This window comes from Cynoglossus semilaevis, chromosome 1, assembly GCF_000523025.1.
Source record: "Cynoglossus semilaevis isolate Cse_v1.0 chromosome 1, Cse_v1.0, whole genome shotgun sequence".
In the NCBI taxonomy this organism is placed as follows: domain Eukaryota; kingdom Metazoa; phylum Chordata; class Actinopteri; order Pleuronectiformes; family Cynoglossidae; genus Cynoglossus; species Cynoglossus semilaevis.
The window spans coordinates 34,256,993-34,270,623 of NC_024307.1; the positions used below are offsets into that span (position 1 = coordinate 34,256,993).

Below are 13,631 nucleotides of genomic sequence, written 5' to 3' on the forward strand. Positions count from 1 at the left end.
GTAACTGCTTTTCATTGGGGTGTGCAATTAGTTGATCTTTGATTTTGACCAGTTGAGTTTTTTTTTTGATGTTCGACCATGCAAGTCAATCCATCCAGAGTTTTGTTTGTTCCATATAACAACATACAAACATAATTGGAAACACCAAACAATGGACTCCAGATGGCATAAAGATTGTTGAGCCTTCCTTTACTCCGGGGAATCTCTCTCTCCTTGGCAAGGTTTTAAAACCATGGCACTGCCTCAGACAGCTGCAAACCTAATCAAAATGATTACTGCAATGCTTAATCCCTACCCCATGGCCTTAACTCCTTTTACTAGATTTGAGATGGACACCACAACAACATGATTTCCTTACACTACCTAGGTGTTCATCAAAACCAGACTTAATTCTGCCTCTGGATAACATCTGGGGGCTCACACTGAAACAGTGTGCCGAACAGCCGGAAAGAGTTTCCCAACTTCTGTTTCAAACAGCAATAAACTTCAGGACTGTGCCTCAAAAAAGTGAAAACATTCCATAGTCGCCCCCATTTCTATAACGGGGCCCCAGTATAATTTTGACTGACAGAGGCGTATGGCTCTCACTCCTCTGGTGATTAAGTCGTTGGAAATGGATTGTTATAGGCCATATCACCCAAAACTGCTGATCCAATGATGAATCCATCTGGATGATGCCAAAATATTTCCCTGACACTGATCAGAAGCACCTAGGAGCCCTAACACAATTGCCAGGCTCCTGTTTGCACCATGTAGACTAAGAGAGGTTAACCCTAACTATAAGTTTGGCATTATGGTTTATTGACTTTCTTACCAACCGGACACAGAATGTGCTTGTCAAATCTCTTGTAAATAGAAACAGCTGTCAGAGAAACATCGCCATCTAGTGTATCCAGTCGTGAAAACAGAGGAAACTGCCTTCTTTTTTTGCTCTCAATGGACTGGAACTTACCAAAACATAGTTTGCTAAACTTGTAAAAACATGTAAAGGACAGGGAGCATCAAGGTGGCAAATGTTGTTAGGATATGTGCCTTAACAGCAGTAGTTCTTGATTATTTCCAGTCACCCCCCTCCCCTTGGGGACAGAAATGTTTTCACGACCCCCCAGTGCCCCCCCGACCCACACCTCAGTAAATTGAAATACTGAGAACCTAATAACATGGATTTTTTTTTTTTATCTGTACAAACCACTGTATGAGTTGCTGCCACCTAGTGACTGGAGGCTTGTTATCATTCAAGTATTTCAGCAGTGGTACACTTATGTCCATATGCGTGCCATATTCCATTTGAAGCCCCTCGTGCCCCTCCTGGCACCTCACTGTGCCCCCTGAGGGGGGCCTGCCCCACTATTTGAGTATTACTGCTTTACAGCAAGAAGATCACTGGACACCAGTTCTCCAACAGTCCAAAAATGGAATGTTTGTTGGATATTATGGGTCGGGGGTGGCCCAATAAGTAGATCGTAATTACAAGAATATAGGCAGAACAAACAATTTATATTGAAGGTTTCTGAATAGTTCGCACAGGAAATTTAAAGCAAGGTAATTTAAGGTATCGATATCACTCGTTCATTTGTTTGTATTTTTGGAACAACATAATTTTTAATCAACAATCAATATTTATTATTTGAATTTTGATTGGCTATATGATTATGTGTTTTTCCTTTGCAGTTTGTTTGGTTTGGTGCCTGTGGTGATCGTGGACTGCGTTTCTCCCTGGACGCTGCAGCTGAACGCTGAGCTACGGTGGTTTCACTTTTGTAGTCCTCTGCTGTTGCTGCTGCTTCATCACACCGTTGCCAGCCTGTGGAGGAACCGGGTAAGGAATATGTCATCATCGTGGGATTCGAATCACTGCTAAAAAAACACTGACACGTGTTTCTTCAGCTTATAGATGATGATGATGATGATGCTCAAATACTTCAGCTTATAGATGATGATGATGATGCTCAAATGACCGAGTCAGCGGTAGGCAGAAGCAGTGAGGACATCACTGCCACCAGCATCTTAAGTGATAAGTTCAGTGACGACATCACGGCAGAGAGAAGGAGAGAATTGTGGAGCGAAGCGCGTGATCGGCCCAACTGCATGGAAGTTTCAGCGACTGAGACGAGTCTCTCGGACTCCTTCGTCCTCCCTACGCAAAGCACTTCTCTTGGATTGGATGACTCCAGACCTCACTACTCTCTCAGCCAATCAGGTGGGTCTGCGGTTTGAGCGCTGGTTAACAATTGTCAGTCATGTCAGGAGAACTATGTCGTCACATAAGGTCATTATGACATTTGTCTTTGATGCCGCAGACACCTTGGACACTTGTCTTTTTGAAGCAGACAAGTGGGTGGAGGATGAGGTGCAAGATGAGAAGGATGGAGTCAGTGCTGCATCCATGGCATTCAGCTTCTTACTCAAACAGAGCTACATCTGTGCTCTAATGGCCATGATGGCATGGTCGGTCACGTATGTGTCGTGGCTTACCTGTGTCTTGCTGCTGTGGTCATGTGTCCTCTGGATGATGCGAGACCGCCGCCGCTACACACTAATGTCATCGCCCTGGTTGGTCGTATACGGAAACCTAATAGTAATCCTGCAGTATATCTACAGCTTTCATTCAATACAAGAAGTGCCTGGACTGTTCCCTAAGAAAGATGTCCCTTGCAGGGAGCTTGCCTCGAAGGTAACAGAAAGATGTCCCTTGCAGGGAGCTTGCCTCAAAGGTAACAGATTAACCATAACAGTGAGCAGTAAACTCCATCAGTGTAATCTGGTATGATTTAAGTTATTTGATGACCTGAATGTTTACATTTTCAGTTATTCAGTGGCCAGAAAAGTTCACTTATTGTCTACAAGCATTATTTATTTTTTATTCCAATCCTAAATTTTCTTTTATTTTATCATACTTTATTTTTTTTCTAATACAGGGGTCCTCAGTTTACGAAGTCCTCGACCTATTTTTTTTTCTTCTATTTTTTAAGTTTTTTTTTTTTTTGGTAAGGTAATAAATGATTCCGACGCATGGTGTTAAAACAAAATTTTGCATGGGAACCAGTCTGTGAGCGGAGTGGATGAATGTGGCGCTAAACGTTTTGCCCTTCATTACGGCTCCCGAGCAAAGTCAGACTCTCCTGGTGTTTTTATGTCCTAGGTAATGATGTTACCACTGTGTTAGCATAGATAAGTGACATGGGTACTTATGTACAGCATGTGAGTTTACTAATAGCGAAAATCGAGTTGCACGTTGCACCGCAGGAACAGAATAACTAATAACCTTATGTTATCAGACCAGTTACAAAATGCGTACTTTCCATTGCAGTTACTATGTCTGTTGACGTTCTGGCTGTTGCTGCGTCAGGCGCTGACTGAGAAAAAGGACCGACGGACTGACGCGCTTCTCTCTACAATCACTGTCCACACAGAGGGTGAGACGTCTGATAAACACTTAACTCAAAGTACATTTACGTGTGCTGGCAAAATACAACGTTCCGATTTAAACGAGGAACAAGCACGAGCAGGGAATGCACTAAACAGGGACAGTAGAAGAAGCCTTACTTTTACACAATCTACACTTGAAGGGGTCTTTGGTCGTCACCTCGTTGTGAATTGTCTCTATGTCTATGTATTGTCAACATTAATGTGGTAGTTGTGGTGGTGTACTTCATGATGATTTTGATCCTGACATTCACCTTTCCTTCAGTTTCCGTCATCCCCTCTCACCTGGAGTTACTACACTGGATTATTGAACATTAATGACTAAAATCCACCAACTCTATGAAGCTAAATTATGATCTATACTTTTATATGTTTACTTGTTATTTGTATACACAGAAAAATAAACCTTTTTTGTCATATTTCGGAATGTTTGTATATCTTGATTAATCGTGATTAATCCACAACTACCCTGTGATAAATCGGAAATTCTGATTCTAAAATTTAAAGTGGGCAAGCAGATGAGGGTTTAGGTATTCATTTTAAACTGGCATTTATTAAGATTATTTGTGTCTATATTGCACTGTTGTCTGTTATGTCCGTCAAGAACAACACTTTTTTTTTATGTTTTTCTGTCTGCACACACGTCTTCTTCAACTACTGTCTCCCTAATCAGAAAATCAGAACGCTCGGAAAAACACAGAGGCATCGTATGAAGAAATGCTGCTCATTGATGGCAGAGTAGGAATCCAAATGGAGACGCTGGTTGCTGTGGTCACCAGGATGTTTGTTAAGTACTGGATCTACGTGTGTGGAACCATGTTTTTCTTCGTCAGCTTTGAGGGGAAAATCGTCCTCTACAAAGTTATCTACATGGTCATGTTCCTTTGCTGTGTCGCCCTCTATCAGGTAAGACGCAAAAACAGATTTGGTTGTCTAATTCAAGTTGTAAGAATCTGTCTGAAACTGATTGCTGATTGATCTGGTCACCCCCCCCCCCCCGAGCTGTTATGTTCTGTGCTGCATTTTTTTCTATTGTTGTAATAATAGAAAAATGTAATCTGTGTCTCTGCAGCTAAATTATGAACGCTGGCGTGCCTTACTTAGAGGATTCTGGGTGGCTGTGGTGGTGTACTCTATGATGGTTTTGATCCTGGTGTACACCTTTCAGTTTCCTTCGTCCCCTCTCACCTGGAGTTACTACACTGGACTGAGCACGCATAGGTAATCTGGTCTTGTTCTATCTGATCAATAAGATACAATTAAAATAATGCATATTTGGTAACAAGCCTTGTCTTTTGCGAGACACTGGAAGGAAGGTGTCTGGGTTCTCGCAGTAAAGGTGTCGGCGTATGTTCATGGTCAGAAAACTCTGCCTGAGTTTAGGCTCAAAGATTGTGCTCTGTGTAAGGAAAGGGCCTGTTCCCTGCCTGGTAAGGTCAATTGGAGTTGGAAGGACTACCATGGGAAACCAACAAGTCCATTGTTTAGGTAGGCTTGTATAGTCAGACAAAGTCTGGAGCCCTGGCTTAGATCCAGTCAATTCCCTGCCATGTTAGTATTAAGGGTGGGGGTGAGCAAAAACCCACTGAAGTTCTTAAGGAAACCTAAAACGAGGAGCAGACAACATTTGGTTAGTTTTCGAATTATCTGGATAATGAGCATGACGTTTCTGTTGCTACTGTACCATGTTGGGTCCAAGAGGTGGTGGAGGTTGAGTGGGAGAATTCACAAATGGCCGAGGAGAGTTGGACTGGTGTGGAGATGGCGGTCTTTTCTTGCTGTCAGTAATGCTATGGCCATACAAAAAAAACTTTTAAAAGTGGTATAGAGGCAGAGCACTCTCCTCCCAGAGTTGGCTTAAGTCAGCGCTTTCGGTTATTGTCATGTCGCATAGCAACAAGAAAACAACAAGTTAGTTCGATTGCAGCTTGTCAAAGCCAATAATGAATGCGATTATTGTCCTGAAGTTGAACTTATTATTGTTATTTGTTTTTTTTATTTTTGGCAACATTTTTACAGATTAGAGGACATTGGTCTGGAAAAGTTCTCAGTTCCTGTGCTTTTCACCAGGATCTTCATTCCCGCGTCATTCCTACTGGTGCATATTCAAACACACACACACTTTGTGTTACAATGAAGATACTCTATGTTACAATGTTGATGTTGGCTTTGCAGGTTTGTATCATTCACCTACACTACTTCCATGAGCCGTTCCTACGGCTAACTGACCTGAAGACTGTGGTCGACACGCACAACAGCACCATCACCAGGTAACAAGAGTCAATTACAATGTTTTTTTGTTTTGTTTTTTTTTTTACTGAGAGTTGAAGGCATATCCTACTCAGGACTAAATAAACCTTTAACATGACAATTTTCTTTGGCAGATTGGTTCATTCTGATGGTAGCCTGGTCGATTTGTCGTTAAGTGGGCCTTCACCAGTTCTTCTGGAGACAGAGAAGAGAGAGGAGGCAAAGGTGAAGACTGAAGATGAATGGAAAGTGGAGGAGGAGGAGGAGGAGGAGGAGCAGGAGGAGGAGGAAGACCCCTCCATGTTTGGCAAGGAAACATTACCTGCCCACAACACAGGTAAACACTCACGTGATTGTATTTGCGACATACAGATGGTGGTATAAACAACAAGCAGATTTCTGCCATTTCTCCTTTCGACTCAGTACTTGTCTCCTGGAGGTTGGTGGTCGATCGTCTCTCGGTGCTGTTCCTGCGCTTTCTTCTTTCCCTGCAGTGCCTTCAACGCCTCCTTTGGTGGCTCCTGGAATTACACATCTTCAAAATCGTATCCTGCTACATCGTCTGGGTTTCTGTTAAGGAGGTCCGAATCCTTTCCCTGTTATTTTTTTTTGTACTTTCTTTTGTAATTTCTTACCGTGTTGTTGTTTCTCTTTCTTTCTTTATTTAAGCAGACCAGGGTGTTGAATAACGAGTTGAATGTTAAATTACAAGTTCAAAGTACCTACGACACCAATTACGCAACGAAAGTTGCACAAAAAAAAAATAACTGAAAGGCTTTTATTTTGAAGGAAATGGTGCGGCCACAATAATTCCCTGTCATTTCGCACTCTAAAACACTCAATACACACCTTGTACTGTAGATACTATACAATTTGTGAGTGTATACATATACAGTACATGTATATTGTGGGACCAGGAGAAATAAAGAATAATCCTCAAAATGACAGTATAAATAAAAATACGTATAAATATATAAGTATATATTCGCATATAGTACGACTTGGGAAAAGTCCACTTCCTAGTTCACGTGCAAAATCTTTAATGTCACAGTGATGTAACAACACTTTCTTAGTACATTTATGAAAGAAGGATGTAACCATGAAACACCATTGGTGGAGGATGTTGTAAATAGGGATATCTGACATTAACGTTTTTGCCGATATGTCGATATTGTAGTGGCGCTTTGGCCCAGAGGCAACGTCCTCTGTCATTGGTGTGGAACCCCAGGGTTCACCTCCTGGGCAAGTTCGAATCCCGGATGAAGCGGATGAAAATCACCACCTGCAGGAAGGTTTTAGGTACGGTGCAATGTGATTTGGGTGGAGACTGTGCCCCCACAACCCGGTAACGGATGGATGTCGATATTGTCCAAACACTTAATTTCGGATTCCATATCAGCCAATAGCGATATAAGCAGCCGTTTGGCTTAAAGGCAGAGGACACTTTTCATTGTGTGCAGTTGTGTTGTGTCACAATGACAATAATTCACTTTCACTTCAAAACTATTTTTAGGTCACATCATATGGGCGAAACCCAGGCATTGCGTTATTGGGGTTTCATTATCGGAGGAAAAGCTGATATTACATAATTATAGTAATAGCGTCCGATAATAACAGCTGGCTGATATTATCGAACATCTTGTAAACCAAGGAGCCCCTTGTAGATGTGTACTATTGATATTGTTTCTATAAAAAAGACATTGATCACCTTTTGACCTTTTCCCTCCTCTCTCTCTCTCTCTCTCTCTCTCTGTCTCTCTCTAAATGTATCTGTCCATACAGGTGTGTCTCTTTAACCTGCTCTTTGTGATCCTCGTGTCACTGGCTCTGCCCTGCAGAACCTGGCGCCCGCTAATGTCGGGGGTGTGCACAGTGTGGACATGTGTGGTCACCGTCTGTAAAATGTTATACCAGCTCAATGTAGTTCAGCCAACAAAATACTCGTCCAACTGCACCATGGTAATTATTATTATAAGGAGGTCAGAGTACACAGTGTATACTGCTCTCTGTTTCTCTTTAAGCGCTCTCTTTCACCTCTCTTTTTTTTTTTAATTGTATCTTGTGTATCCGCAGCCAGAAAATTCGACTATAGACCTTTCGCCTTCTCTCTTATATGCTGGTCCAATTGACCCTGCTCAGTGGGTGGGGCTTTGGAAAACCAACGGAAAACTACTCGATTACTTGAGAGTGAGTAGCATTTAATGTTATTACTGATTCCAGAGATCTCTTCTACGTAAGCATACGATTCAAAATTCAAAGTACATATTTGAATGTTTTTACTTATGAGTGATATGAGTGGTGAAAATTGCGAGTTGGCCCATGGTAGCATGTGTACTTCTGGATGACTAAACCTTGGGTCAGTAACACTTGGCAATATCATCATTTTGCATTGAGGGACGCTACAATATTGTGAGTGATTAGACGATAATATATTTATAATTTACCCTCAGTGTGTCAATTTTCCCGACGGCTTTGGGCGAGGCCTCGTCTTGATGTACACACGTGCTTTGTCTCGACAGCACAACATAATGTTGCTAGCACTGTTGGCATTTGAGGTGACGATTTACCGACATCAGGAGCTCTATCGTCTACGGCATAAAATAGTACTCCCCCCCACCAGATCACTCTTTCAGGATGTCACCCGGCAGCATTTGGATGACAACATGTTAAGCTGCGTAAAATACTTCCTCAACTACTTCTTCTACAAGTTTGGACTGGAGGTAAGATGAATGCACACGGCTAGTAGCAAAGCAAACCACGAATTCATTAACAATTGACATTTTACATTGTTTTTTTTTTCTTAGACCTGCTTCTTGCTGGCTATCAACGTGATTGGTCAGCGCATGGATCTTTTTGCTGTAGCCCACGCTTTTGGCCTTATTACAGTCTTGTCACGACGCAGCAGAAAGCGCATATCTGCACTGTGGCCTAGATATTGCTACTTCCTGTCAGCTTTGTTGTGTTTCCAGTACGTACTGTGCATTGGATTTCCTCCCGCTGCTTGTAAAGGTACAAACACAATTTTTATGAGCGTTCGATTTTGATTTTTACAGAACACGTTTCAGCCTTGTTCATCAATACAAATCCAGCCTTTGCGCAATAAATGTATAAAAGATAGAGAACACGTTTCAGCCTTGTTCATCAATGCATATCCAGTATTTGAGAATTTGTTTCTGTATGGATCAGCCTTTCGCAATACATTTATAAAAGATAAAAGGATGCAACAGTTTTGTATTCAAAAAGGAAAAATAATTCAATAAATACAATAATATTAAAAATATAAATATATATGTGTTTGTTGCAGATTATCCATGGAGACCTCCATTCTCAAACCTTGACTCCAACGTTGTGAAATGGCTGTTTCTCCCTGATCATATGAGTCCACCAAATCCACTTTTCCTCCTGTGTATGACACCAGCGCCACCTCAGTCGCCACATAATAATATTGACAATGACGTATTAATTAAAGCCGGAGGTTCATTTCGATGAGTTTTTTTTTTTTTTCCCTGCTTCGTTTCAGATGACTTCCTGCTCCTGCTCGGTGCCTCACTGCAGCTTCAGGTGTTTGAGGACGAATTGAAGTCACCAGTTCAAGTTCTCGCAGGAGACAACAGTGAGCTGGACAAAGAGGATGGACAGATCAGTGACGTTATCGCACAACTGCGCCTTAACAAAATCCCTGATTTCATGCTTTGCAGGTAAAACTAGTTTACTCTCTGATTGATCTCTCATTAATGGTGTCTTGTCTTTTTTTTTTTTTTTTTTTTGTCTTTTCACCTTACATTTCCCGTTAATGCTCTCTACTTCCTGTCTGACTGTGTTACTGCCCCTGTGACTACTGTTCCTCCCAAGTGTTCATGACCCAGAGTTTGTCAGTTTCCGGCCCTTTCCTGCTACTCCTTTATCTTCCTGTCCACGACAAACTTCCACAAATACTTCTTTGTGTTTCCTTGTCGCTCTCTGGTCACAATGACTTTGATTATACAGTGTTTCCTCTCTATATCCCGGTTCTCCTTTTATTCCAATCACGAGAATACAAGAGTGTCATGGTATTTCACGGTAATTTTTTATTATTATTATTTTCAACATTTTCATTATTTTCGTGATCAAAGCATTTTCTAACTTTTAAACACTAAAACTATAAAAATAACCTAAAAGACATCGCCACTCCCGTGCTCTCCCTCCTGCAGCTGAGCGCTAACCTCAGCCGCGGCCCCCACAATGTGTATTTAATTTATTTACGTAATATGTATGTCTTATATTTCCATTAAACAACTCTGCTGTGAATATAATTGTGTGGGAAAGGGTAATACAGGGTTGATATCAGTGTGGGGGGGGAGGTTCGTAAAGTGTAAATATATACGTAAATAATATAATAACTATCTCGCCTCTACCTCGTGGATTTTCCCTTTTTGTGATGGGTCTCTGAACGCAACTACGACGATAGGAGAGGGACCGCTGTATTTGCCCTGAACCTTTTTCAGTTTATTCAACGGTTTAGTTAACCAGCTTGTTATTTTTCCTGTACGTCACTTTTTATTAGGCAACTATGCATTAAGCGTGTAGTTTCACCTACTTGGCCTGTAGGTGGTATAGTATTTTAAACCTCTGTTCAGTGTTTTACAAACATACCAGTCGCCACCCAAATCACATTGCACCGTACCAAACCTTCCTGCGGGTGGTGAGTCCACTGGAAGGTACCAACCGCCCTAATCGGGACTTGAACTTGCCCAGGAGGTGAACCCTGGGGTTCCACACCAATGACAGAGACATTGCCTCTGGGCCAAAGCGCCACTATATATATATATATATACAAATATATTAAGACAATGTTCCCCATTCTGACGAAGACGACGTCTCTGTTTACATTTGTTGGTGGTTCGCCATATTTTTTAAACCTTTTTTTGCCCTTCATTATGGCTCACAACCATTCATTTTATTTTGTGGTCTTCATTGCTATTTGTTGGGACTAACTCCATGTAAAAGCAATTGTTTCTTGGCTAACAGGTTCAGGTAGGTAATTCGATATGTAATATGTTAGTGTCCATACGTTACCACTTACGGTAAAGATTGGGTTAGGTCGTTGGTAGGATCGAACCCCGACATAGGTCGAGGACCCCCCCGTATTGGTATAATCCAGTTTGTCATACTGTGTGGCAAATACAAAGTTGCCAAATTAGTGCACAGAGTTACATTTTTTATTTCCCCTGATCACATGTACAGCTAGGTAAGCTTGTCTGCACAAGGCTGAAAATGAATACCGAACGAACAATCTCTCAAACAATGAATCCCGAAAAAGAACTATTACAGCTACTCAAACTGGCCATATTGAAGATTCGGAAGATGAAAAGTGTCACAATGCTTCCGTCTCAGCTTTGTCGTGTCTTTTGCGTATTATTATTGTCTGTCTCAAGTCACCACGTTCGACATAATATCCACAATAAATATACACAATAACCATGTGCAATACCTTCATAACAGCTACTATTGTACGCACATACATACCTATAGGTTTATATTTATTTATACATATAAACGTTTTTATTATATATTTTAATACATATATGTATATTACATATATATATATTTATTTATCAATTAATAGACATTTCAGACAACCCCATTTGAATTCCAGGTGACCTTAAGGTAAAAAAAAAAAAAACCCCAAAAACACTAGTTTAGGGTGATAAATGAGGAATATATTAAATTCACCATTCACACCTCGAATCTAGCATGTTAGCTGACATGCTAGTAGTGGTGACCTATTAGGATTGTGCTATTATGTTAGTGTTTTCCATGCCAAGGCCCCCCCAATCTGCCCACCATGAGCGGCCTGCCCCTTGAAAAACACTGAACTAATACATTAAATTGTTCAGTATAATTTGAAGATTTGCTCCTTGGTCTTTACCAGTAGACCTAAATCCTCTGAGTTGAGTACTGCTTTGTGCTGCTTCCATTTTACATTGGTACATTCCAATGAAAGCAGCGCAAAGGAAACTTAAGAAACAGAAGACGCTGATATTCTCAAGACCAAATTCTTTGAAAATGGTTCATGGGGGGGGGATTGAGGATTAGTTACAGGATATTTTCTAATGTGTGTTGCTGTGTCTTAGAGATTTAACTTTATCATTAAAGACCTTAAATGTCGTAGGGTACTTTTGGTTTTGGTTTAGACCTGTTTACATGCGTCTTTATAACATGAACACATCTTTCTGAACCACGTCGTCTTGACCTACTTGTCTGTGGATTGAGTGGGTTTTTTGTTAATTTGATGAGGGTAATCCACTTACGTCTGTCCCTCTGTCCCCCTGACACCAAACTTAATGACGTATCATTTTTTAATGTGACCTAGTTAACCTGTCTGTCTGACTCTGTCTAATGGCCACAATGTTTATCAGTTTTTGTCTTTTTATTTCCTTTTTATCTTTAGGTCGTACCTTGACATGATTAAGGTCATCATCTTCAGCTACATGTTCTGGTTTGTGCTCACCATCATCTTCATCACAGGAACCACAAGGTGAGTAGGGCCGTGCCTATGCCAAATGAGAAATGGCTCGCTGAATATAATGGGTTTTTTTTTTTCAGTTCCATTTGAACAAAACAGTCATGTACTGCTTTTCCAGGATCAGTATCTTCTGCATGGGTTACCTGGTTGCCTGTTTCTACTTCCTGTTGGTGGGCGGAGACTTGCTGCTAAAACCGGTCAAATCCATCCTGCTTTACTGGGACTGTTTGATTGGATACAACGTGTTTGTCATCACCATGAAGAACATTTTGTCAGTAAGTGTCTCTTCTGTCAGATATATATACGATTGCTGCGCACAAACAGTTTGAAACAGTCTTCCCATCTAGCCACGGCTCTTATGCCGTTTTTACAATCAAACTTAATTGACTAATACACAGATAGTTGAAGCCGACAAGTATACTTCTGTTGCTCAGTGCCCGGTTTTGTTCAGAATGGGATCGAGCGCGCGTTATTTTTTAAGCAGTTTCATGCCAAACGCGTATACGTTAGACTGCAATCCCCACGTTTCCCCAGTAGGTGGCATAAAAAATGATAAAAGCATTTTGGCATTTTAGCGTTTATTCATGACTTTTACATCTTAGTCCACATGAACGCTCCATCTATCTGCTCCCGCATACACCCGGACTACACAGTAGTAGGTGGATATCGCTTGGGACATGTCCCTAGCGTCCCTACCTAATTCTATGCCCCCATGAGTGTAGTGTCTGTGCGCAGAGTATACCGTATGAAGTGGCAGTAGTGCTAGCGTCAGGAGTTGAAACTGCACAGTGTCAATCCTGGACAACAATTGTAACTAATGCAGCTAATGTGCTAACTTTGACTTCTGTGTGACTGAGTCTTCTCTCTCTCTCTGTCTCTCCCTGACAGATTCTGGCCTGTGGTTTTATTAAATCTTTAGTGTTAAATCACTGTTGGCTGATTCAGCTCTTCAGCCTGGCGTGCACCATCAAGGGATACACAAAGCGTAAGACATCTTCCTGTTCCGCCTGTGTACCTTCTCCGCCTTTCCCACCTTTCTGTTTCTCACCCGTGCGTCTGTCTATCCCTTCCAGCGGAACAACAGTACAGTAAACAATGTGACTTGCCTAATGACGAGGCGGGAATCATCTGGGATGGTGTCTGTTTCTGTTTCCTGTTGCTGCAGAGGCGTGTCTTCAGGAGCCACTACTTTCTGTATGTCGTGCTGGACCTGAGGAACACGCAGCTGCTGGCCTCCAGGTAGAGATGGATAGACACAAACGCCAGCACACACACACACACAGAAACGGAATGAGAATCGTTAGGGACAGACCAATCAGCATTGTATGGTCTGATATTGGTCGAAGTTTTCAGGATCAAACATTGAGAACAACAACTATAGCTTGGTGGCGCTTTGGCCTAGAGGCAATGTCTCTGTCATTGGTGTGGAACCCCAGGGTTCACCTCCTGG

General features: G+C 41.6%; 1 protein-coding gene across 1 annotated transcript in view; it reads left to right on the forward strand.

Moving 5' to 3' along the window:
- LOC103392004 (piezo-type mechanosensitive ion channel component 2-like) overlaps positions 1 to 13,631 on the forward strand; it is a 39,629-nt gene that overhangs the window by 10,225 nt on the left and 15,773 nt on the right. Inside the window, exons 9-29 of the mRNA XM_025062356.1 lie at positions 1,672 to 1,819; positions 1,888 to 1,920; positions 1,957 to 2,200; positions 2,301 to 2,674; positions 3,311 to 3,416; positions 4,100 to 4,332; positions 4,499 to 4,647; positions 5,446 to 5,524; positions 5,602 to 5,696; positions 5,811 to 6,013; positions 6,100 to 6,257; positions 7,459 to 7,635; positions 7,750 to 7,863; positions 8,196 to 8,396; positions 8,481 to 8,685; positions 8,981 to 9,082; positions 9,197 to 9,374; positions 12,107 to 12,193; positions 12,300 to 12,456; positions 13,070 to 13,166; positions 13,255 to 13,420. Coding sequence (XP_024918124.1) covers positions 1,672 to 1,819; positions 1,888 to 1,920; positions 1,957 to 2,200; positions 2,301 to 2,674; positions 3,311 to 3,416; positions 4,100 to 4,332; positions 4,499 to 4,647; positions 5,446 to 5,524; positions 5,602 to 5,696; positions 5,811 to 6,013; positions 6,100 to 6,257; positions 7,459 to 7,635; positions 7,750 to 7,863; positions 8,196 to 8,396; positions 8,481 to 8,685; positions 8,981 to 9,082; positions 9,197 to 9,374; positions 12,107 to 12,193; positions 12,300 to 12,456; positions 13,070 to 13,166; positions 13,255 to 13,420 — 3,306 coding nt within the window. The remainder of the gene's footprint in view (positions 1 to 1,671; positions 1,820 to 1,887; positions 1,921 to 1,956; positions 2,201 to 2,300; positions 2,675 to 3,310; positions 3,417 to 4,099; positions 4,333 to 4,498; positions 4,648 to 5,445; positions 5,525 to 5,601; positions 5,697 to 5,810; positions 6,014 to 6,099; positions 6,258 to 7,458; positions 7,636 to 7,749; positions 7,864 to 8,195; positions 8,397 to 8,480; positions 8,686 to 8,980; positions 9,083 to 9,196; positions 9,375 to 12,106; positions 12,194 to 12,299; positions 12,457 to 13,069; positions 13,167 to 13,254; positions 13,421 to 13,631) is intronic.